Source organism: Passer montanus, unplaced genomic scaffold, assembly GCF_014805655.1.
Source record: "Passer montanus isolate IOZ18808 unplaced genomic scaffold, ASM1480565v1 scaffold8, whole genome shotgun sequence".
Classification (NCBI taxonomy): Eukaryota; Metazoa; Chordata; class Aves; order Passeriformes; family Passeridae; genus Passer; species Passer montanus.
In genome coordinates, this window is record NW_024373256.1 from 4,781,875 (window position 1) to 4,807,208 (window position 25,334).

Sequence of the window (25,334 nt, forward strand, 5' to 3'; positions counted from 1 at the left end):
TTTGGCAGCTCTGGCTGTTTCTATCATCTTCTCCCCCTAATCTACCACTATCTGAAGAATTCATTACATTTCAAATCAGAGGCCTTGCTGCATACATTAGCAGGTTTTAATAGACTTGCCAGGACTCAAAAAGGAGGAAAAAAAGAGAGAAGATTTAAAACTCTTGTCTTGCCGAAAGCAGACAGATTGACTCAAAAATGACTCAGTCAATAAAAGATGAGTTTTGAAAAGGCTTCCCTCTGCTCAAAGGGAGCTCGTATTCCAGAGAATTAGGTTTTTCTAAGCCCACTGTCAGAAATTAATAATACATACGGCATGTAAAATGGATTTAGCCCTCTACAGCCTTATACAAACATATCTTTGACTTGCTAAATGTGACATGACTACCAGGATTTTCCAGCCTTTATCCCAGGAGTTTGTCATCTCTCCAGAATGGTGACCTCAGTGGAATTTTTAAGCACATTAAAAAAAATTTGCTAAATGAGATTTTAATTAAGAATATGTTTCTACTTCTCTTACCCTTTTTCTCCACCCAAACCCCTGCTGTCAGAGTGTTTTATTATTATTTGCAGTCAAAGTTATCCCAAAAGCTGTGGTTTAAACTCTCATGCTATCAAGTGTCTTTGCTTGACTCTTTCAGTAGCCTTCCTCTGAAGAAAGATGCTGAGCCTTCTGCAGAATCTTTGATTTGGGTGTGGGTTTTTCTGCTGCCACAAAAAGGCTTATAGGCCAATAAAATATGTCTGTCTTAGGAAAAAAGACAGGGCTTCTGTCTTATTAGATCTATCCACAAATGTTCTTGTGTGATTTGAGTTCTTCTTGGATGGCCCTGCTCACCTTGCTTAAGGTAACTCAAACGTGCAGGTGTGAAATCACTCACGTCTGTTTATTTCTCCATCACACTTCCTTAGCTGATAAGAATTAAAAGTATTAATTTCATCCTCCTGGATGATTTACTTGCTCCTTTATTCCAACTGGCCTTGTTGAAACCACAGAAGGTGTTGTCTTGAGCAGGTAGGTCCATACAGCCTTCTGGATAGCTGTGGGCTGGCTGCATTTGTTCATCTCTGTTTTCTCATTCTTCCAAACCCCACTATTTAATTATTTTAATTATTTTTTTTAGCTTTCAGAGTGGTTGACTCTGTCTTGAAATCTTTTCCACATTCTCCCTCTGAAAATCTTTCCTCCACCTTAAAATTACTTATTATTAATTACCCTTCAAGCTAACTTTTCAAAGTCACTGCACGTCCTTCTCTCCTCATGGATCTCTTCTGTCCTCAGCTGTATTATTCTGCATGTTGCCTGTGGGCTTGTGGAATGTCCTGTGTGAATGTGTTGCAGCAACATGAAGTCTGGCTCTGCACTATATCTCCTAGATGATGCAGAGAAACTTTTAAAAACATCAGTGAAGAAAATAACACACTAAAGTGCTCCATTTTGGACCATTACGTGCTCTATGGTCGTTGCTTGGGCTTGAAACAAGCAGAGCTCATAATTTTTTTAAAATGTTTATGGGTTCTGTGAAAAGTCTGAGCTTGGAGTTGTCGACAATATGCACCCAAAAGTGCAGCAATGGTGTGTTCTTATTTCCCACCATCAAACAGGAGACTTGCTCAGGTTTTCTTGTGCTTCTCTGGCTCCAAAGATATCTCTAATCATGGGTGTCGGTGTTGAGAGGAATTTCCATCAAAGTAACAAGAGATATTTTTCACAGAGCTGAAGGTAATGAGGTGGTTCAGCACTAGTAAAAGTATTTCACTGGGTAAGAGATTTCCACTTTTATCTCCGAGGTCAGACTTGCTGTTTTTGTTGGTGGTGGTTTTTTTTGGGGGGTTTTGAATATAAATGTAACATCCCAGGGTTACAATCCCAGGGTTACATCCCTGGTTTCTTGTGTTTTCTGGTCACAATGTGGAATTAGCAGCTGCTGGAGCATCACTTAATGGGATTTAATTCCCCTAAACTCCCCATGGCCGGGTTGGATGGGCCTCTGAGCAAGCTGATCCAGTGAGTGGCCTCCCTGTGTGGGACAAAATCATCTTTAAGGTCCCTTACAGTCCCAGCCACTCTGTGATTCTGTCTGACTGGAAATGGGCTGTGCTCAGAGGACACCCAGTAGAATATCACCTTCTCCACTACTGATTTCCCTGAAGAAATTTGTGTGACTGAATCTCTTGGTCTTTTTTGCACAGGCAGGGACCCTAATTACTCATTTCTGTGAAGAGCCATGAGTAATCATTTTCTTGGAATTCCACAGGACTTCTGCTCCACTTCATTCATGAACAATAACCAGACAAATTCTGGTTCTTGGGTTGTATTATAAGATACAACCAGGAGTTATACAACAATCCCAGGATGAGAACACATGGCTGTCTTGTCCAGTCCTTGGTGTTTAAAATTCTTGGAAAACCCAAATATTCAAGTCCTAGAAGTCAGCTGGATTTCTGCAGCTGGAATTGTTGCTGGAGTCATCCCTCTTCTGGATCTTATATTATAAATATCAATCTTCTTCCCAGGATAAGACTCCAGAGTTAATGTCCTGTTATGTCATGATCAGGAGCTTTAGTTTTCTTTTGAAGATGTGCTCCTAATTTTGGTATAGAGATGAACAAAACTGAAGGGAAAAAGCATAATTTTACCTCTATTTTTGTGTTTATTTCCAAGTAGTTAATTTTTTAATATGTTCCATGTTCTCTTGACTTGAAAAAGTTGTTTTCCTGGTGAATATTATGTCTCTTGAGCTTCCAGCTGCTTTGCTGGGACATAGCCACCCAATAATCTCCTTGGGAATAATTGCTGGTGTCCTTTCAGATAATTCTTGTGAAAGGTGACAAACTGCTCGCCACAGTGAGATGTTAATAACACAGAGATGCCCTTTGTTTGAAAGCTGGTGCAGAAATTACCCCATGCAGTTGTTGGAAAGTCAGACTTTTGATGGTAAGAAGTGAGGAATGGATCCATTCATTTGCATATAATTCCAGGCCTTTTGTGTCATCTTTTGTGTAAACCATACAATTTCCATCCCGGTGGGGAATGTGTGCTCATAATACAGAGGGACAGAAACATGGGCTTGCTCTCAGCAGGAATCAGGGTTAAAGACATGTCATCTACTAAAAAGGAGGAAAACAGGGTCTGAAGGAATTACATTGAGAGAAACAGCCATGGAAAATTAATGAATCCACATTATTAGACCAGCTCAGGGGAGGCCATACCTCCTGATGGCCCCTCTGAGTAGGCATCAGAAAAAGGGAGGAATCTGTGTCCTCCTAGGGGTGTATTGAGCTGAACTGTCCCTGCATCTGCCCCAAATCCCAACCAAGACTTACTGCACGTTTTTCTTGTAATCAGAGGCTCTATTTACCAGCCAGATCCACTGCAGCTCTCTGAGGTAGACATCTTTCTCTGTGGCACTGAAATTAAACTCTTAAAAACTCTTTAGGCTGCAGGTGACCAGCATGTTCCCAGTGTAGGTTTCTCAGTTTTTTCATAAAGAGGTGATGTATTTTTGAAAATAATTGGCATAGGTGTCTCTGTGATCTAGAGTCAGAGAGGTCCATGTTTTTAATACTTGTTTTAGCTTTTCTGTTCTTCCTTCTCTTTCTAGGTAGCCAGAAGGTCTCTCTGAGTAGGCAGTCGGTCCCAATGATGAACTTTACAATTAGAGCCTTAGTGCCCATCTTCCAAAATTTCTAATAAAATTGCATGAATATTTAATAGCAAATTATTAAATATTTAAAAATTGAAAACTGGCTTGGAAGTTAGCACGTGATGAATAATTCAGAACCAGGAGAGGAGACTTGGCATTTGGGCTGAGACAGATGTTACCTTTCCTGTCTCCCTGCCCAGAGGTGATTTTGGTGTCCTCCAGCCTTGGCATAGTTTGTGGAAGATGCTTGGAGACATCAAGCCTTTACCTCTTGGCCAAGAGTACCAGCACAAGGTTAAAGGAAATAACCCTCCCTTATCCCTAGTAACATTTCAGACTCCTGCAATGGAAATAAAAGCTCCAGAGGCTGGAATAACATGATTGAAAGCCTGGTTATCCAGGAGATGGCTCTGTTTCCAAACATCTTTCATGCTCCAGGGAAATAAGTTTGCTTGTCTTTACATCTGTGTCACAATCCTGCAGTTCTGTTGTTTGAAATTCCTTCTTTCCCACTTGCTCTGCTGCTGCTCTACGCTGAACCAACGCTCCGTTCTGCTCCAGCACGAGCATCTTTAAAGGATTGTTTTCATAAAGTGGACACCAGACAATGAAGCAGAACATGAGAAATATGCCAATAAAAACAGGGCAGAACCTGCTATCCCGTGAGAGGAGGTCTGGGGCACTCAGAAGAGTGCTCAGAGGAAACGCCTGATGTGATTCTTGAGCAGAATGCCTTTGGGTCCTGCTGCAGGAGCACAAGGAGCAGGGAGAAGGGTTTGGGAAAGGTTTGACTAGTTGGCATCCAGAGAGCTTTCAGGCCAAGAGCAATACATTTACAGAGCCAACACTTCAAAACACTATTAAGGGTATAAACAGGGGAGGAAAAAAGGATTGAATAGAAGGAGCAAGTGGAGGCTTTTCAGAGCTTAATTTCCTCTGGAACAAAAGCCCTAAAACAAACTCCACAATCTTCTGCCATTAAAACACAAGTAAGGTGGCATGCTGCAGAGCCTTGCCTTTCTCTGTGGCAGTGCCATTGTGTTTCCCAGCTGGCTGAAGCCTGTGCATTTTCCTGGCTGTGCCCTGCAGGCTGTGCTCAGCGCCTGCAGGGCCCTTGGCTGACCTTTCTGAGACTCCCCACCTCGGGGCAGGGTACAGTGCCACAAAAAAGGGAGTTCTGGAGATGGGAACGGGGTTATTATGGGGTTATAATGACTGTGAGGAAGTTTTTATATGGACAGAAGGGCTTGTAGACAGCCGTGCTCCCAAACAGTCAGGGAGTCTGCAGGGTTTGGAGTTTGGTCTGTGCACCCCAAATCAGAACTAAAGGGAACCTGTATGATGCCCTGCCCCATCTCAGCATCTGTCTTACACCACAGAGTTATTTAACAGCGACTTTAGACACGGGAGGAACCTCATGAGGCATTTGTTAGTTCTATATTTTGATTGCCTGCCTGCAAAGCTACAAACTTATTGTGTTGTGAACACAGACTTTGCAGTGCAGAAAACAGAGGGGGACAAGAAACTGTAAGTAACATAATCTTGGACACTACCACTGAGTCAAAATAGCATTTCCATGAGTCTCAGCATCTGAATTTGACTATAAAAAGTTCCATGAGTAAGAGCAGAATGGCTTTGCTCCTGGGAAGACTTCAAATCATCTCTTGCCAGCGGTGGAAATCTCCCGTTCACAGCTTCGGTGAGCATCATCAGCTAATAAACTGTAACATGCCTAATAAACTATAAACATGCCTATAAAAGAAATCTCCCGTTCACAGCTTCGGTGAGCATCATCAGCTAATAAACTGTGAAGCACTCTCTAATGCATGATTGAATATTGTCCACCCTGTGCTGTGAATTAGTAAAACTCCTGCAAAAAGTCTTCACTGTGAGAGAGAACAAATAGCTATTTCTGGAGCTGTTTTTCTCATTTGGTTTAATAGCAGATGTTGGGTGCTGCTGCAGAGCTTTGAATGCATCCAGTGTTTTGGGTAGTACTGATAGTAGTGATGTGCCAATGGAAACAAAATAATGGGCAGAGTGCAAGGGAGGTGATAGGCAGAGGATAAATTAATCTATTAGATGCTTCTGCAGACCACCCTGTCTAATTAACAATGCATATTATAAATGTTAATTATATAGTTCTTAGGATTAATCTTTTCATTAGTCACTTGAGTGGTTTCAAAAGCACTCTTTTTCTTGGAAGCAACTTAGTGGAGAAGTGATTCTCCTTCATCTGACAAGTGATACAAATTATGCCCCAGTTTTTTGCTACCTGACTTCCCTGAACTGCAGCCCATGAAAAGTCCCACTGACTTTTTTTTTGAACTCCAAAATAGATTACCTGAAAAACATACAGGCTGGAAGACTTATGCCTCAGACTTGCTGGCTAGTTCTAGAAGCAGAAGTTAAGTTACTTTCCTGTAAACTGAAGTGACACAGTATATTTGTGTTGTTAAGGTGAGGCTATTTTTTGCATCCAGAGTTAATGACTTGCTGCAGCTCTGGCTGACATCACTTTGTTCTGAGAAGTGCTGTTGGGCTGTAATTGCCATATGGAAGGGAAATGTGGCTGGCTGACTTTAATCATAGCTTGAGAGGTGGAGGGAGATGTCTTCCTGCTTGGGTCACAATTTATGACCAGTGTGACCACCCTAATTTCCAAACTGTTTGTGCCATGTTATGCTAATTGATGAGGTCTATCTTGGACCATAAATAGCTCTCCTGAGTTCAATTTCTCCTGTGTCTGGGGTGTGTGTTGCCATCCCCACTGAGTTCTGTACTGCTGCAAGCAGGCTGCTCACACCATTACAGCCCCAGATTTTAGTGGTACCCAGGGTCTCTCCACACAGCACTGTCTGCCTCCACTGAGAACAGCTGCAGGGGGGGCTGAGGAACTGAGCTGAGCTTCCAAAAGCCCACTTGTTTTCTTCCTGCCCCCACTCCAAAACAGCTCTGCCAACAAGAAGAAGGACAAGGAAAGCTCCAAGCAGTGCTGAGGCTGGGATGCCCTGAGAGAACCTTTTGCTCAGTGGTGGTTCATTGCCCAGCCTCAGGTGTGCTTGTGAGTTTGGCAATTTGGTGGTGTAATCTCAGTTTTAGCAAAAGGAGAAAAAGAAAATTATTCTTTACTCGATCCTGACCCATGTTCTGTGTGTGTAAGGTACTGCAAGAGAGAGTTCATGCTTTTCCACAGCTTCCTCTCTTTGGTCCTCTGTGTCCTGCTGCTCTCCCCTCACCCTCCCAATGTCTTCTGCTACTTTCTTCAAATTATCAGAGGATAATTAATTTTGGACTTCTTTCCAAGAAGTCCATAATTAATTATGTCCTTTGTAAAGGTACATGGGTTGTCAGAAATGGGGCTTTCAGCCAACCATCTTCAGTAAAGAGAAACATCTAGGAAATTATTTTTTTAGTGGATAGTTCTTGGGCAGTGCAAGAGCTGCAGCTGGTCATGGTGGTGGAGACCTTTACTTGTGCTGTGCTGCCTTTGAAAATTCTCCCCAGAGCTGCTGGAAGGGCAAGCTGGTGGCTGGAGGAGGGGGCTGGGAGGTGCATTGAACCATATGGTACATACACGGTTTAAAAATAAACCAATGTTGACTGATCAAATAAATACCACTTAGGTTTCAAATTGAACAGCCAGTGCAGTCTGTTGAATATAAAACTGTTTTTACCTTCAAGAAAAGTTATAATTCATGGCTGTAATGTCACAAATTTCAAGTTTTGCAGAGAGCAGTGTGAGGCTGCCAGACTGTAAGGTCGAGTAGGGGTGGCGTGGGGCTGCGTGGTCCCACTCCCCCAGGGCATAAAACATGCCTATAAAATCTAGCAAGGCAAATTTTATTTCTCAAAAGCAATGGTCATAAACTTGCCTGCATCAGAAAATGTTCAGCTCTTCTCCTATTAGCCTTTATTTAACACGGTACAATTTATTTTTATGTTGTGCCCTTCACAGAATATCACAGAACTCTTTTCAGACATTGCTCCTCATAAACTGAGGCTGGCAAAGAAAATTTCAGCTTGAGGTTTGAGCGGGGGAATGGCTGGAAGGGTCCCAGGTGCAGAGAGACAGATGGGAAGAGCAGACCTGCAATGGTTGGAGTAATTCAGTATCAGTTTGGGGGGCAGGGGGTGGTTAAGGAGTGCCACTGCATGCCAGCAGCTCCTGTAGATGGGGGAGAAAAAAGGTAATTGTGCCTTGGAACTTGGAACTGAGAAAACAGTATTTCCTCTTCCCATTGTGGACCTTGTGTGAACAAGGTGGTTCTGGCATCCCTTCTGGAAGCTGGAAGCAAAATTGAAGCAATCTCTTGTTTAAGTGAAGCAGGGTTGGTGGAAATACAGCATCCTCCATGGCTCTGTTGTGGGCATCTGTCTTGAGGCATCCTGGCAGGGTCAGCAGAGACAGGAATTGATGTGTAAATACCTCATCCTGTGTGTGTTGGAGTGAGTGACCCCCTAACATGTCACTGAGGGAAAGTAACCTTTAATGGAGAGTTAGAAAGGACTGCAGGCCTTTCTGAGAGAGATATATATTAGCTGGGATTGCAGCTGAATTAATGCAGCTACATGGCTTGTGGCATCTTTGAGGATGGGCAGAACAAATTTGTATTTTCCTGGAAAAGACTAGTGATACATTTAATTTCATGCCACTTTTAGCATGCTCAGAGTCACATTGTTTCCTTCTCTTTCCCTGGGGAAAAGGCTAAGCGTGAATTTGGTTTTCTTTGGTATAGAGACTGCTATTGTTATTGATTGACCTGGCTGAACTTGGAGCAAGAGCCAAAGCTGTGGTATTTCCAGGCTGCTCTGAACACTTTCAGATGTAAGGAGTGTCAAAGCAATGGAATAAAAAGCAGTGACATTTCCAATACGAGACCAAAAAAAGCCCAACTCATATTTTATTTATTTATCCAAAATAGTTTGAATTATTCATTAAAGTCGATGTAAGTGTGTGAAAATACAAGGTGTTTCAAGAAGCAGTATCATTAGGTGGAATTAATCATTTGGCAATATTAATTTTCTAACAGATTAATGATTTTTTTTTTTCAGTGAGGATTTTTTTTCCGCATCAAACTCTTCAGGACAGGCAACTTTCTGTGCATACTCTCAGCCTGAATACAAAGGAGATTGTACAGTATTTCTGTATATTTTCCTGTTCTCTCTATTTTCCTTTTTTTTTTTTTTCAGGCCAGTCATTACCCACAACCAAAGCATGGCCTGTGTAACCTCCTGCTTATTTTCTCAGTTATTTGTTCCCTAAACTTGGAGATGCTTTGGCATCCCTTCTTTGGCATGAATGGTGTTTGTGATTTGACTTTCCCCATCCATGGCCTCTGCAACTTCTCTCACCTGTGTTGGAACAAGATCAAATACAGGAACTCAAACAGGTTCTCTAAATACAGGGATTCTCATTTTCAAATACTGTCTTTTAAAGATGTAATTAAACCTAATTCACCAAACATTGGGAAAGATCTGAATGGATCAAAATGTTCAGTTTTCTGTAGGTGGTGGATGAAAGGGGTGGACACAACAGTGCTGTCACTGGAGCCCTGCTCTGACCATCCCAAAAGGATCTCCCTCTGTTCCAGGGCCTCTGTGGCTGTGCCTTAAGCACTGCTCTGAAACAGCTGAGTTGCACTCTGTGCAAGTGATGACTTTTAAATCAATTTTTCCTGACTGTGCGAGAAATTTGGCGGGAATTAGCGGTATTAGGTGAGGCTTAAGAATTAGCGTTTTCACAGCTCTGAATTCAGATGCAGAGCAAACAACGAGCTGCATTTTAGCTTAACATCTTCACTGGATGGGGGACATATTAGAAAGATTAATTACTGTCCCCACGTCTGTGCATGTGCTGCTGTCCTGCTGGCTGGGTGCAGACCCATGGTGCAGGGAGGCTCCATAGGTACCCTAAAATTAATCATTCTTTGCCATTTTAGACACCCCAAGGTGTCTGAGATGTTGGCCTGGGGCTGGCTGGTATCACACAGAAACTGCAGGATGCTTCTTGCCTGCAGAAGTATGGTGGAAAGGGATGAAAGATATCCCAGGACATCTCAAATGGCTTTGGGGTTACTCTTCCAAGGATCCTGCTCATGGTGTGTTCTTTCTTGGTTGTGTCAGCAGATCCCTCAGTGGAAAGCAGGGCCAGTCACAGTGCTGAGTGCTGTCCTGAGTTAAACCAGGAGTAGCCCCGGGTTGAATTGTTCCCAGGGGATAAACACTGCAGGAGGGAGGCACCAGCTGGGGCTGAGCTGCTGAGCACTGCGGCTTAATTGGGCGTAAAGGAAGAGCAATCTCTGTTTTACAGTCAGGGTTCAGTGGACCTTTCACTGGGGGCAGCTGCAAACTCAGGCATTCCTGTTGTGTCCCTGTGCCTGCTTGGTTTTTTTCCTGCTCTGTCCCTAAGCTAAAGAAGCCCTCTTGGGCAATTGCTGATGGACTCAGGGGAGGGATGACAAGGCTTTATCCCACCCCTGCCTGGCGCTGGCACATTCAGCTACATCTGCATTAGCAGCTCCCCAGTTCAGCACCTTGTGCCAGTGGCTGACACAAGGCATCTCTAACGAGCAGATAGATAGGTTTTTCATGCAGATAATTCCTCCAGCCAGGACACCAGCACTGCCGCAGGCTCTGGAAAGAGGGCCAGGAGGAGCAGCGGGGAGGCGGCAAGGGCACGCCGTCCAGTCGGGGTGAAGGCTCCCTGGTACTTCAGTTACACTGGAAAGCCCCAGATTTCTGCATAAAAGAGTGATTGTAGTCAAAGTTTTTCCTTTCCCACCCTGAGGGTAGTGCAGGGAAGCAGTTGCCATCACTTAGTTGTTATTGCAGAGTCAGAGGGTTGTTTAACTAAGACAGTGCTGTTGGGTGGGGGTGAGGATGCTCTGGCGGCCACTGGCAGGACCAAGTCTGAGACAAAACAGTGGAAAAGGCACTAACTCTTCATGAATAACGAAAGCTGTTCAAGGAGTTAATGAATTAGGGTGCCATCCACCTCTGAGGTTATAAAAGTTGGGAAAGGAAACCTCTGAGATGCTGTAGGAAGAGGCAGATTTACTTTTCCAAGGCTAGGCTGCATTTATTAGGGAAAAAAATATTGCTGTTGGACATGGGCAATATATTAAAGGCAGGGCTGTCTCTGACAGTGACGAAATGTTATTTACCACTGCAGTGTGGTCACTGACTTTTTACTTTCATATATAGGATTTTGTCCTTAACAGTTGCATAGCTGAATGAAAACTGAGGATATCCAGGTCAGAGCCACCCGTTAACCTCCCAGTTTCAGAGGCTGATTACTTGATTAATCAAAGACCAGTCCCAGCCGAGATGATGGGGAAAGGCTTGTAATAATCCAGAGAAGGGTTGAATTAATCACACATTGATGAGTTGCTGTGAGTGGAAGGTGGGTAGTCTGAAAAGAGCCTTTTTGAGCTCATGAGAAGGGACTGTGTGTAAGACAACACACAACAACCCTTTGGGCCATTAAGGGTGGTTTGGATATTCTGTACTTGCTTTACATCCTCCTGCAATTGGGAGGTTCCCTGTATAGCAGGGTTTTAGTGAACCAGCTGGTGATGTTCTCCACATTGGTTTGCTCTCCTTAAGATGCAAGATGCAGCTGGGGGGTGCCCAGGGTAAAGGCAATCATTGCTTGTACGTCACCACCAGAAGCTGCTCAGGAAGATGGAGCTGGATTAGCTGAAGGTAAGGAGCTGGCCAGGGTTAACTCTCCCTGAGTGGATGCTCTCACTCAGAAATAAAGAGACATACAGCTCTCTTTAACCATAAAGAGTTCCTGTCCTTGCCTGGGGATTAAACTGGGTTGGATTAAGGCCAAAATACTTCTGAGCAGGGGCATTCTCAGTGGCATTTAAGGCACTTTACTGTAACACATTGAATTATCCTTTTGTTCCACCCACAGTGCCTACCCAAAGCAGTACAGGAGATGAGAGGTGACTGGCTCTCTCCTGGTGTGCCTGCAGCTGCTCAGAGGTGAATGTCATGGCAAGTCCATGGCCTTGCAGTTTCCATCCTACATCCTCCTCCACTGTGCCTGGGAGGCCAATGGAAACACTTTCCACCAAGTACTCAAGCAAAAAAATTTCCAGCTCACTTGGGAAGCGATAATGTTTTAGTATGGGCTCTATAAACCCAGCCAAAAACATTCCTCATATTCCAGCAGTCACCTTGCTCTGAAGTTCCTGCTGTCCTGCTGCTGGACCTGAAGTAGCTAAACTAAAGACATATGGGCTGCAAATGCTGCAATTATGGCTCTGATCACAGCACAAAGCCCTAAACCTCAGAATGACAAAGAGGTATTCGACTGAGGAAGTCTATTTATTTGCTGTTAGAAAGAGTCAGGATTTTTCCTAACCCTGGACTGCAGTGTTGATAAAACAGGCTGACTTGGGAGACATCTCTAGTGTATATTAAAGTAAAACCAATCTCTGTAATTAATGGGATGATAAATCGAGGTTTAATTACTCAGAAGGCACCTTGGGTGAAAGATTCATGGTAATTGTTGTGTATCCTCTTGAAGTATTCACAGTACTGGCAGCTCCCTTTGTAGCAATAAAACACAAGGTGAGTGGCAGGCAGTCTCCCAGGACCTCTCTGACAGGGACTAGTCCAGTTAAGGCAGCAAATGCAAAGAAGCAGAGGTGCTCTCCAGGCTTTTAATCACAATAAAAGCCCCTTCCCAAACCTTGAGGAATGCCTAAGCAGCGTGTCAATTTGAGATCAGGGCACTTTCCTCAAATCTCCTTCATTGGAGGAGATTTCCCTTGTAGGCAGCTTCCTCCTGATGCAGCCATACGGAGGCGTATTTTGGACCATTTTTCCACTTTATTGCTTTCTGTAGAGGAACACCCTTCTCTTGGGTTCTGTGTAAAAAACAAGACGAGTGCATGTGGGAAAATGGATGCTATACTTTTGAATTTTTGTACTGTGTTGTTAAAAGGCTGGCTGAGCAAAAGAAAAATCCAACCTACCAAAACATGTCTGTTTTCCTTACTCCCTAGTTTACCATCTTTTAGTCTGCTGGAGCCAGGAGGAGAGGCATTCAGCTTGCTTGTTTCTTGCCTGCTTAATTCACTTTTTAATTAACCTTTTCAATTCACTCAGTTTGGCTAGCACTGTACGTACAGCACAAGGGCTCTGTGCTGGTGACATATAAGAAAGTACTCATTTTCTTCCCTTACCCAGAGCTGAAGAAGCAAGTGGAAAGTGCAGAACTGAAAAACCAACGCCTGAAAGAAGTTTTCCAGACCAAGATCCAGGAGTTCCGCAAGGTGTGCTACACACTCACGGGCTACCAGATCGACATCACCACCGAGAACCAGTACAGGCTCAGCTCCATCTACGCCGAGCACCAGGGGGACTGCCTGCTTTTCAAGGTAGGTCTGTGCACTCCTGGCTGCACCTCATTCTTTGGGTTCATGGTTTTCAACATGCCAGGGTGTATTTGCTCTTTCTCACTGATTAGACTGGAGAATCACTGCCCCCTGTTACCTGGCAGAGTGTTGCTCGTGAGGGAAGTAAAGATCCTTTCTTCTGTTAAAAAGTAGGAGGTTTGACATCTGGTCTCCCACTTATATATCAAAGTCTGGAGTAAAGAGAAGAGACTCTTTATGCATAATACCTCAGGCATCTGGCCTGGCACTTCACCTTTTTATATTATCAGTTACATGCCGCAGTAATAAAACCTTATGTAACCATCAAGGCTCATCATTACTTCACTATGAGATATATGTCCCTATGTTTTTTTTACCATCCTCTAGCTTGTCTGCGTGTCATCATCTTGTCTTTATGTAAATTGGAATCCCTTTTGAGCAGCAACTCATCCTGGTGTGTGTGAAGTGCCATTTATGTGAACGGCACAGATGAGCAGCAATAACAGTCTGTCTTCTGTCTGTCGGGTGCTCTACTGGTCTGGCTGGGTGGGCTGGGAGCTTGTGGCTTGATACAGGGGCTGTTTTCCTGCTGTGTTACCTTCTGAGCTGATGCATTAGAGAGCTGAGGTGTGACATTAGAAGTCACCAAGATGTTAAGTCCTGTCTTTAGATTGGTTCAGGTGCCAACAGCCCAAGTTTACAGGTCAGTGGGAAAACTTTCTTCTTCTCCATGGCTAACACAACAGCATTAAAATCATACCTGCCTCCCACTGATCCTCCCTAGGGCAAATCTCCTTTAAGAAGGGTTTTGGAGGTGTTCAGTACAGGAGGGAACTCTACAAGCAGGAAGTGGGGAAGTTCTGTTTCTGCAGACCTACAGCTGTGTGCCACATGTGGATGGTTGCCAGATTGTTTCTGTACATAATGGGACAAATGTTTTCCTGTTCTGTAACTTTAGTGCCTCAGGGAAAAAAAAAAGTAAAACAAATAAAACCCAACAAATAAAGCAGGCGAGGCTGTGCATAAGACAGCACCTAGGATCTTCAGTAAAACTAGGAAAATATCCCCAAAACAGTCATATTGCTTGGCCTTAGGAGAATTCTGGATTACCTGAGGCACATGGCAGCAACAAAAGAAGCTCAGTGCCCAGGGAAGAGAATAATTCTGTTGATTTTAAGGTGCTGCCATTGAAACCTGAAAATAGTTCTCTGTTGAGATGGTGCAGTGCTGCTCTAACACCTCCAGAGACCTGTGCTCACACCTGTGGGGTTAAATGTTCAATAAATGAAACTCCAGCAGCCTCCTGGAGATGCCTGTTGGATGCCATGGCCAGACAGTACAAGTTGCAGGGTTTTTTGCATCACAGGAGAGATGGCATGCTTGGAGAAAGTTCAGAAAATGTGAGAAAATTTTATGCTGGCCACATGAACAAGAACTGGCTGGAAGCTCAGGAGCTTGCCACTGGTAGAAGGAAACTCCTTGGTGAAATGGCAATATAAAAAATTTATATGTCCACAGATGGAAGTGAGTGTCACCAGGTAAAGATCTCACATTTCATAGAGCCTAGTGTGGGTCATTTATTGATTCTTGGAATTCCTCAGCCTCTCTTACCTCACCACCTCTCTGGACAAGAGGAGCAGATTTGTTAACATGAATTTAAAACCTTCAGACTCCTTCTCCCTGTTAAGGAAATTGCAGACAATTCTCACTGGCTGCAGCTTTGAATTGTAGTAGAATATAAACAAGAAATTATTTCCTTGCTGAGTCCAGGCAGCTGGTTCTCATGTATGTATGAAGGCTTGAATCCTGACTATAGCTTCCAGCAGGGTTGTGTGTTTATGCTGTGGAATTTCTGAGCCATAGCAGACTGTGGGTGTTTGTGTGCATTTCATTAACCCAGAGAGGTCACAAAGCATGGAAGCTATTTGTATTTATTCTATTCAAGCAGTTTATGGAACAGGGTCTATATAATTAAACAAGAGAAGTCCCTTGGCACTTTACAAGCTTCTGTAGTTTGGCTGTAAACTTTAAAAGCATATTTCAGTAGCACTGCTGGTGGCATTTAATTTTAAGTGAGGGATGCAATAGGAGCTCCTGCAATGTAACCCCTTCAAAGCTAAATGAAGATGAAAGATGTTGGTTTTCTTGGCCAAGGTGTGCTGTTACTATAGTGGAGCTTATTATCTACCTGCTGTATGTGTCCAGCAGTTTGCTTTAATTGGGATTACAGCTCCAGTGAAAGGGTTAATCACAGTGCTGTGCTGGGAATGTCAATGACTGCATCTATAAATGAGCACTGAGTTCCAATGAAACCGTAGCAGTATTTATTGGTGATCCCTATCACTGCAACAGATGAGCTCATCAGCTTGAAGGATGTCCCGGTGATTTTCAGCCCCTCTGTGAGTTCGTGGGCACAAAGGCACATCTCAGGCTTCACAGCTCGCTCCCGTTTGTTTGCTCCTTTTTATTGTTTCAATTAAACACTGTGGAAAGGCTGTTACAGATTCCTCACCAGGAGTTTAGATTCTGATGATTTTTTTGTGGGCTGTAATGCACTGTAGCTCCTGGAGCACTTGACAGTTTCCTATTCCATTCCTGTTGCTGCTCCATTAGATGTGTCCAGCCACAGCACAGACTTTGTGTTCCGTGTGATGCTTCACTGCTGTGTCTGGACCAGCCCACCCATCAGATATCCAGGAACTGCCTCAACTCCCTTTGTAACAAGCCATTAAAGATGTCTGTTAAAACAAACAAACATTGCTGGGGAGCCTCTGGATCAGCTTATCCAGCTCGGAATGAGGAGATGGCAAATCAGGCTGTCATTGCCTGGCCAGGAGTACATTGTGCTGTTTATCCTTGTCTCTGGCTGGGTCCTGAATGGGAGTAAGGAAATGAGGTCTTTAGAAAGGCATTGACAATTGTTTCAGACAAAGAAAGTCTTCAGTAAACAGAAAGACTGGTCAAATTTGAAGAGGAGATGATTTGGAGACACTTGTACAAATGAACAAACAGTGGAAAGAAATTAAATCGCAGGCTTTTTCCTTTTTGTGTGCCTAAGGACACAGTCCCAGCCAAAGCATTTGAAGTCAATCAATTTAAAAGAAAAGGAGTAGAAATCCTTTTATTTGATAGACCCTATGGCTTCAAGGAACTACTGAGAGCAGGAGGCCACCCCCTTTTCTAAAATGCAAAGATATCTTTATGGACAAATAATAATATATAGTTTTACATTAAATATGTACATTTACCCAAAGTAGGGACATACAGAGCTCTCTGCTTGGAGGTGTAAAGGCAACTCCTTACTATAGAGATTAGGAAGAGAATTCCCCTTCATGAAGCTTTTTTTTTTTTTGGCTTGGGTATACAAATGATCTTGCTGCTTCTGTACTTGGCAACATCCAAGTCCATCCTCTGGAAATGGGAATCAAGACTTGAGTGAGGAAGAGGGAGCAATCTGTTCTTGATTATGCTCAATGCTTCAGGTAAACTGTTTCCAGTGCTGCAGCATGAATGGGGGGCTGGTCACTTTGAAGAGATCCTGGGCTGAACAGGTCATCAGTCTGATCCTGTGTAATTGTCAATGTTTGCAGTCCTTCTGGGGTCAGATTCCTCTACTTTCTTAAAAAGGAGTGCTCAGATTTCTTGATAATTCATGCCTAAATTACTTGGGTCTAAATTGGCTGGGAAGGAGGTTAAAACAGACAAACTCTTTCCAGTGTGACAGTGGTGTTGTGTGTCTGAGCTCATAAATAATCCTGGCCACAAGGCTGCCTTTAGACAGATATTTTCTATATCCTCACTGCTTAGTCTTGCAGAGCACAGAATTCTCTCTGCTTCCAGGTCTCAGCCGGGTTGTTATTTTCTGTCAAAATTATCAAATGAAAACTCCAACACCAGCAGTAGTTCATGGAAGAACATCCCCAGGTTGATAGGCTGTATTCCTTGGGAGAGAATACCCAAGATACCAGACAGCAAACAAAAGCAGAAGCATCTTGACATGGCTTGAGAATGTGGCCTGCTCCAGGGCTGGCACTCCTTGCTACGCAACAACACCTTTGTTGGTGTCCTGTTGGATTGGTAATACAGTCATAAAATCCAGTAAAATCCACAGCTTTTCTACAACATGATAAAATAAAAAGCTGTGAAAAGCTGGTGTGTACAGACTGTCTTTGCACACTTCTTTAAGGAGTTAAATACAGAATTAGTTTGCAGATCTGTGAGGGGAACTGTAACTATCAAACTTCAGGGCCACCTGAGAAGTTATCAATTGCTTCTGATGTAGATCACTGTGGGTGCAGAGGCTGAGCATGAGGGTGTAAAAATGATATGGGATATTTCTTTCCTTTGAATGGAAGAAGGGTGTGGTGGAAGGACAGACACCCCATTGAACTGCCCAGTCCTCCTTAGCTTGCCCCATGGCTTGGGCACCTCACTGTCCTCTTGCTAATGTATTGACCAGGTAAAACACAGCAGGGCAGCAGTGTGTGCCCCATGGCTTGGGCACCTCACTGTCCTCTTGCTTCTGTATTGACCAGGTGTGTAAAACACAGCAGGGCAGCAGTGTGCACAAGATGCAATAATTCTCTTTTCTTCAGGAGGGAAATGAGGCTGGATTGAACAAGAAAGAACTTGGAGGCTGTTTTTCAAACACAAAGTGATGCTGACAAACTGCTGGCTGAAAGGGGGAGGCAAAACTCACGTGGTTAAATGTGCACAGTCTGGTCTGCTGAGATTCCAGCACAGTCTGAGTACCAGTCTGGCCAGGGCACGCTGGTGAATGATGTACAGCTCAGAGTAAGCAGGATGGTTAATGCAGGGATTACTTTTATTCTCCTGAGTGCTCTTGTTTCATCTTGAAGCTGACAGCACTGATGGGAGCTGTGATTCTTGAGTCTACACTCTTTGCATACCTGCAGTTTCAGTTATGCCTCCTCGAACCTAGCAGAGTGTCTTGGAGAAGCCTGTTCTAGCTGTTTGTTTCTTTTTGTATCTCTATCTTCTCCCCTCTCCTCCTCTTCACCCTTGATGAGTCTCGAGGGGAGAAGGAAATCACAGTTTTGATGGAGAGCTATTCTTCCAGCGCCGCTTCACACTCCTGCACACACAATCAAAACTAACAATGGGGCTCATCCGTGGAGCAGGCCAGGCAGCAAGAGATTGATTAGGGACTGTAGGCCTCTCTTAACTCCTCATTCTTGTTAATTGCAAGTTATTTCATTTTCACGTTTTGTTTTGTGTGGTTGTTGGAGGCTTGATTTCAGCTCAGCTCTGGCCATCATTGCGTGGTGCCTCTGGGATTCCTGGAAGGGTCAGCAAGCACCCATCCTGGGTTGCACTAATCAGCAGCCTCTAAAAAGGCTGCTGAGCAGTCTGTGGTGTTACAGCATCAAATCCTGTGTTTAACCTTCCCACATGTAATTTTCTTTCATATATTGTAGCAGCCTGTGTTGTGTTAGGACGTAGCTTTAATTCTTGCTACTGTCTTCAAATTGCTCCTCTTCGTGCTTTTTTTTCTTCCTTACACAGTTTCTCTCTTAATGCATATGCTTCCTTGAACAACTGCCTATTCCCTAGTGCACATTAGGGCTTTTTCTTTCTTTGTTTTTAATGAAGGCAGTCATCTCGAGTATACTGGAAAAATCTAACAGAAGGTTTTCCTTTTGACTGCAAAATTTCTGAGCAAAGGCTGAAGGCTGGGCTGAAGCCTTCTTCCACCTGAACAGAGGGAATGTTCTTTGCCTCTCTTCCCCACCTGTACAAGGTGGATGATGCTCCTGCCATTGTCACTGGACTGTGGTGAGAATAAATGGACAGTGCTGGTGGGGAGCACAGAGCACCTTTGGGCTGGGAATACCCTTCCCTGTTACCTGCCAGTCTGCACAGCACCCATTTCAGTGTACCACTGCTCCCCTTCCTGCCCTGCCTGTGAGTCTGCCAAGGTAGACCCAGGCATGGAGGTAATTATGTTGGTGATATTGGTAATTAATGTTGGTGATATTGGAGCATTATTCCAGTGACAGAGTCTTTCCTGACCAGCAGGAGAATGGGATGGGTGAGGCTTTCTGAAAGGTCAGAGATTTGTCCTGCTCGTGGGTGCATCCTCTGTGTTGGAGTGACTGCTGTGTTATCTGGTGGGGCAGATACAAAACCTGTCACAAAGCAGGCCTGGTTTGGGACAAGAAACATGAATTTGGCTCTCAGATGCCATCTGAGCTTCAGGCTGTCTCTGCAATTCCATTTGTTTTGCAGTCATCAGCTGCTGACCACCAAGTTGTTCTTGCACTTTCATTTTGCTCCTTCATTCCCCAAGGACACAGCAGTGCCACTGAGGCATTCCCAGGTTTCCCTCCCCACAGCACCCTCCTTGTGCTGGCATGAGCTCTGCCTCTCTGCACTTCCTTTGGCAAAGAAGGAGGGCACTGAAAGAAGGCAGCTTTTGACTTATCCACCCAAATTCTTCACCTGACTTCAGCCCCCATCACTGTCAGAACTGCTGATGGCCTCATCCAGGTTGTGACAAGCATCAGCCATCCCAGCTGAAGGCCCTCGCCACCTTTCCTGGGCTTCTGGTGGCCTTGGCAGCATTAGATTTACAGTTGGACTCAATGATCATAAAGGTCTTTTCCAGCTTAAATGAGTCTATGATTCTGCAATAACAATAAGTGACAAAACTACTGGAATACACCTATTTTTTAATAAGTTTGCAATTTATCTTCATACAAATCCCCTTCATTTAAATATCTCTTATTAATGAAACAGGCACAGCCTGTGCTTTCTGAGGTGAGTCACATGCACCATCAAGGAGCACAAATCACTGATAAGAATTTAATTAAACCAGAGCATCCAGGCTGGTGTGGCAATGTGTGTGGCCCTGGAAGGACATGGGGTGGACATGGGGCAGGTTGTGCCAGTGCCCCAAACAGCAGCCTGTGACTCCATCCTTGTGTCATGGGCAGAGCCAGGCAGCCCTGCACAGCACAGAGGTGGCAGTGCCAGTGAGCAGAGCAGGTCCTGGCTGCCTTACCTGCTGTAATGAACCCTCTCCCTGTTCTCTGCCCCCCACCACGTCCCCAGCACCCATGGTTGGAATTTGCTGAGGAAGACTCATTCTTGTCACTGTTCCTGTCACTGGCTGTGCCGTGTCAGGTCTCAGGAGAGGAGGATGTCTGTCTGCCTGCTGCTGTGTTTGAACAGCTTACAAAGGACTGTGTGGGCTGGCAGGGATGTGTTTACACAGTGTGAGATGAAGACAGTGTTAAAAAAGGGATCAAGCAGAGGGGACATAAGCAAAACCCCTCCTGGATTCCTGTTCCCATCTCTGCCGCTAAATCGCCACGTGGCTCTGCTCTAGGTCAGTCAACCTCCTGGTTTTCTCTGTCCCTCTCACCTGGCTGCAGGATATTGCAATTTGGGGACTCACAGGGGTGTGAGAAGCTTTTCTGTGGTGGGGAAGCTGCGTGTGGAGGGTTGGAGATGTAGCCAGGGCAGATGGCTTTTTCTTGCTCAGCAGTGGATGCAGGCAATTGTCCCTCAGGCACACGGTGCATCCTGAGGGGGCTGGGGGCTTGGGGCACCACTGGTGCTCTGTCTTCAAACAATTTCTTTCATTTATTTATTTGAGGCTCTGGTAGTTTCAAAAGATGTTCTACTTACAGGTTGTGTGATCAGCATTCTTTAAGGAAAAGGCAGTGCCTTGGAGCCTGGGCGATGGGGGAATACCAAGCCTCGCTGCAGCACACATGAAATGGGTGTTTTGCAAAGCAGCTTTTGATGCACGCTTGTTACTGTCTGTCCCTGGCTGCTCTCCTGTGATTTTGCAGAACTTGTAGAGCCGTGTCAGCCAGCCACAACCCCCTGGTCGCTTGCATATGGCTCTGTTCAAAGCTGCACATGAAAAGGACTGGAAATTGCTGGAGGTTTTTATCCTCTTTAGGGGAAAAGCCTGGAGTTTCTGGGTACCCTGCATCTCAGCTGTCTTCCCTGGCTGCTCCACAGTCTCTGTTTGCTGTCCTTGGACACGAGGAGGGGATAGGTCGGCTCTTGTGCCTTGGGCACCTTCTGGGCTCTGTGCAGATGTTGATCTGCTCCAAAGGCAGAGCCAGAGCAAGACTGCCACAGCATCATCATCTTCTGTGCTATCCCTGTGTGACAAATGCTGTCAGGTACTTCAGCAATCCCCGTGGACCTTTCCTCTACTTGTGATTCCACAGGAACACCCTGAAGCCTCTCTTCAGCTGGCTGTGAGGGGTGGTTGGTGCTGCAGAGGGCATGCAGTGAGAGCATTGCCAAGGGACTTCAGGATGGCTTTTGTACCACTCCTTCACCTTTTCCATGTATGTTCCAGGAACAGGTTTGTGAGAAGACCTCTAGGAAAAGCAGTTAGTTCCAGGAAACAGCTCTAAGGTGCAGCTGGTGACATCCACCCACCAGCATGTGAGAGCCCAGGCCATGGCAGCACAGCTCAGCCTGCACAAAGGCACCAAAAGTGGGTGGCTGTCACTGCCTCTCTTCTGTCTTGAGTAAGCAGCACATTGTTTAAATACAAATATAATTAGGACTTCTCTCTTCTTTTGGGAGTTATAGCTTGACTGGGGCAGAAGATTTTCTAACCTTCAGGGAGGGAAGAGGATGTGTGTGTATATAAAAATTGTTTGCAAGTATGGAAACACAGCAAAAGGTTCTCATGCTGGAGTGGCCCTGGAACACCTATTGCCTTCATCTGAAAGGTGTGTCTGGGCTCATATAAAGGTCTTCTCCTTTATTTGTTGTGAATATAAATGCTTCTGTTATGCCTTTATGTAGGATTTCAGCTGAAAGATTTCAGCCTGAATTCAGTTTGGGTGATGAGGTGGTTGGCTCTTTCTCACCACGTTTGGCAGGTGAGGGGAAGGGTGGATTGAGGGACTAGTGAGAAGCAGAGAATGGGGTGTCATGGTCACAGGTGCCCTTTGGCAGCCACAGGAGAGAGACAGGAGCCAGCATCTCACAGCCATGCAATCCCTCCATCATCCTTGTATTTCTTCCACACTTCACAGTCTAAAAGCTCAATTCTTACATGGTTCTTAACCATGAAGTTGGCACAGCATAAACCAGTTAATGTGCTTCTCTCAAACTGGCTTGCCAGCTTAAGATAAGAGCTTTGTAGGCAGTTCTCCTTCATGGGATCCCAGTCTGAACTGTGTTTGGGTTTTCCCAAGACCCTCATCTAAACAGAGGTCATTTTTTTTTTTTTAAACCACTTATAGAAAAGCAAAAATAACTACTGTGAGTGTACCTTCTACTTTGCTCCAAGGCATCCTACCACTGTTTGGGGTCAGTTACTGCTGGAGAGGGCTGGAAGCACATCAGGCATCCAGCTGTGGCATTTCCTGAGAGTCTGAGGCACTTCACAGCATCAGGGAGCCTTCAGCATGATGTGCCACAGGGGCTCTCCAGATCACAGCACGTCCCATCAGTGGTGCAGTGTCAATCCATTAATATTGCTGTGTCCACAGGGCAGTGACAGAATGCAGCAGTGCCCTGAAAATCCTCCTGGAGAGCTTTGTGCAAGGGCTGACTGCTGGGATTCTGGTGGATTTCTACCTGACACTACAGAGCAACAGAACTTACAGCTCAGCTCCTTACATGCTGTATGCTTAAGGAATTAATACTTCACATGGATACAGCTCTAATAATTTAATATTAAGGATAATATTAAGGATTTTATAATGTATCAACTGTCTTCATTCACATTTGTGGAAATGGTAGAAAAACCTCTCTCCTCTGCTCACATTTGCTTCAAATAGGCAAGTCCATGAATCATTGTAACTCCACATAAAAACCATTCCTGCTGCCCCATGTGAGTGTCAGTGCTATGAGCAGGTAACTTTGTTTTAGGCCTTTGTATCTAATGTATTTTCTATTTTGCCAGTTGCATGAGAATGTCCTTTGAGAAAAAAGTTCCAAACAGTATTTTATGTCAAATCTGTCTTACAAAGATTTGTAGCTAAATCACATCATGGGGGAAGCAGGGAATTTGAGAGCTGAGGATGACCTCCAGCTTTAGTAACTCCCAAGATTATCTTCTGATGGCATCTTTTGCTTCCAGAAGAAAACAAACCAGTCTACCTGTATCTTGGAGGGAATATATCAAACTCAGGCTTGAAAATTTTAATTTGTCCCTAATCTGTTTCAGCTAAAGCAGGTAGCTGATAGCAGTAGATCTATCTCAGCCATGTTCTGGGGAGCTGTCATAAATTTAAATCTTTAAGCGAAGGGTTTGTCTGCCTTAATGGAAGGCTCTGGGGAGTGTTCCATGTGCTGGCTGTCACTTTGCATTTCCGGGATGCATCTGCCCCTGGAGAGGGAGCTGTCTGCAGATGATTTTTCTCTGAAGTAGGGAGTGGAGAGCAGCACAAGGTGGGGTTTGTGATTGTGTTGGTGCTGTTGGTGACTGCCACGTGCCATGTAGCGATGATGAGTCTGCAGCAAGGGTTGACATCAGCTGTCAGCTTGCCAGTCCCTGTGAAGCCTCCTGTGTGTGTGGGAGTTGAAAAGGCCCAGCTGACAATTTCAGGGAGGCCCAGAGGTTTTGGACACGTGTGTAAACAGCTGTCCCTTGCTGTTCAGCTCAGGAGGGTGTCAGACATCTGTGCATGTCTGTCAGGCAGGAATCTCACCGCGTTGTCCTGGGGAAGCACAGGAGTTGTCCTTGGCTTTTTGGCAGTCACTGCAGCCTAAAGTTGTTTTTCTTCATATAATTCCATTAGAGTGATGACAGTTTCAAGTTGGAACAGAAAAAGACCTGATGAAAGGACCACTCTGTAAGTAGGGAAGATAGACAGAGTGGAAGCAGTAACTAGCAAGGTAATAGACGGTGATGGATCTATAATCTCTGAGGCTGCTGTGTGCAGTAAATTCCTAAATAGTGTCCTTTCAGCCCTAACCTATTTATTTGCAAAGTGCTAAATTTAATTTTCCTTAGTCTGCAGGAAAGCAGCATCCCAGGAATAAACCTTTAGCCCAGCCAAGAAGCTGTGCCAAAGTGCTTGTTCCAGCATTTCCATTTCCTCTTCGCTCTGCACAGAGCACTGGGGCTGTGCCCCCAACACATTAACATTGGGGTTGGGATGGATCCTGCTCAGGAGCCTCTTCAAAAGGGAAAATTTAATAGCTGCAGGTTCAGTAAACCACCTGGACTCTTAAGAGCAAGATGAATGGACCTGTCCTGAGGTGGGAAGGCTGGCACATGAAAGCCTGTGAGGGAGCTCATCCTGCATGTCCTGACTCTCTGTCTGCCCTATACCTACAGGGCTGAGTGCTAAAGGCTCAGCTCAGAATAACTTCAAGAGTTGAACAGCAAATAAAAGGCCACATATTTGGAAATTTCCACAAATCTGCATTTGAGGAAGAAAAGCAGCAAGTTTTCCAAGCAGCCAATGCTCTGCACATTTCCCCAGCAAAGTTGCAGCAAATGTGGTGAAAAATAGGTTTCTGTGTGTTGCTTTTTGTTCCTGTGCAGGTGGTATACACAGCATCCGTTCTTCTGGAGCTACCAAAGTCATTTGGTTTTTCCCCCAAAATTCACAATTCAGTAGAGTCTTAGAAATTTGATAAAATATTTCAGGGGCAGCCACACAGAGTCTGAATCCAGGAGTTGGCTTTGAGTCAGCGCTCAGTGTTCCTTCAGTTATCCTGACCCCAGTGAAGTGCAATGTGGGCTGTCACTAATCCTGTTGCTTTAGAGAAAATCAGATCTCAGCTTCACAGCTTTGCTATTTTCCTGCCCATGGAGGATTTTGGCAGAGCTTCCTGTTCCTCTTTGTCCATTTCTTTTCCCCATGATGGCAGCACAAGCAGTGCTGCTTTGGCTGGTGGGGAATGTCCTGCCAGTGCTGCCCTGAGATTCCACCATACTCCCAAGATTTTGCTCCCCAAGGACTCTGTTCACTTTAGCTGTCTTTATTCCACTGAGTAAAAATTCAACTAAGCCTTGAAGCAAAATGCCAATGAAAAAGCAAGGAGGTTTTGTGTATATTTGTTGTATTTTGCTATTTTTTAGCACCTTAGGAATGAAATTGGGATGTATAAGTTTAAATCCAGCCCTTCCTTGTCCTCTAATCTCAGTCTGGAGAAGAATCTGAGCTCCTTGCCTCCCTGTGCTGCTCAGAGCTCTGACATCCCTCTCACATTTATTTTAAAATAAATAAAAATAACAGTGCTGGGAGTCGAGGGTGGAGAATTATGCAGGTCTTTTGCCCACTTTTTGCTCTGACATGGAGCTGGTGGGAAGGGTAGCTCTGCTGCAGGCTGGG

The 25,334-nt window shown here is 44.7% G+C and overlaps 1 protein-coding gene across 5 annotated transcripts in view; it reads left to right on the forward strand.

Annotated features, from left to right (window-relative positions):
* MAD1L1 (mitotic arrest deficient 1 like 1) overlaps positions 1-25,334 on the forward strand; it is a 350,640-nt gene that overhangs the window by 246,352 nt on the left and 78,954 nt on the right. For all 5 annotated transcript variants that reach the window (XM_039732446.1, XM_039732448.1, XM_039732449.1 and 2 more), the window contains one exon: positions 12,854-13,044. In XM_039732446.1, the coding sequence (XP_039588380.1) occupies positions 12,854-13,044 (191 nt within the window). The remainder of the gene's footprint in view (positions 1-12,853; positions 13,045-25,334) is intronic.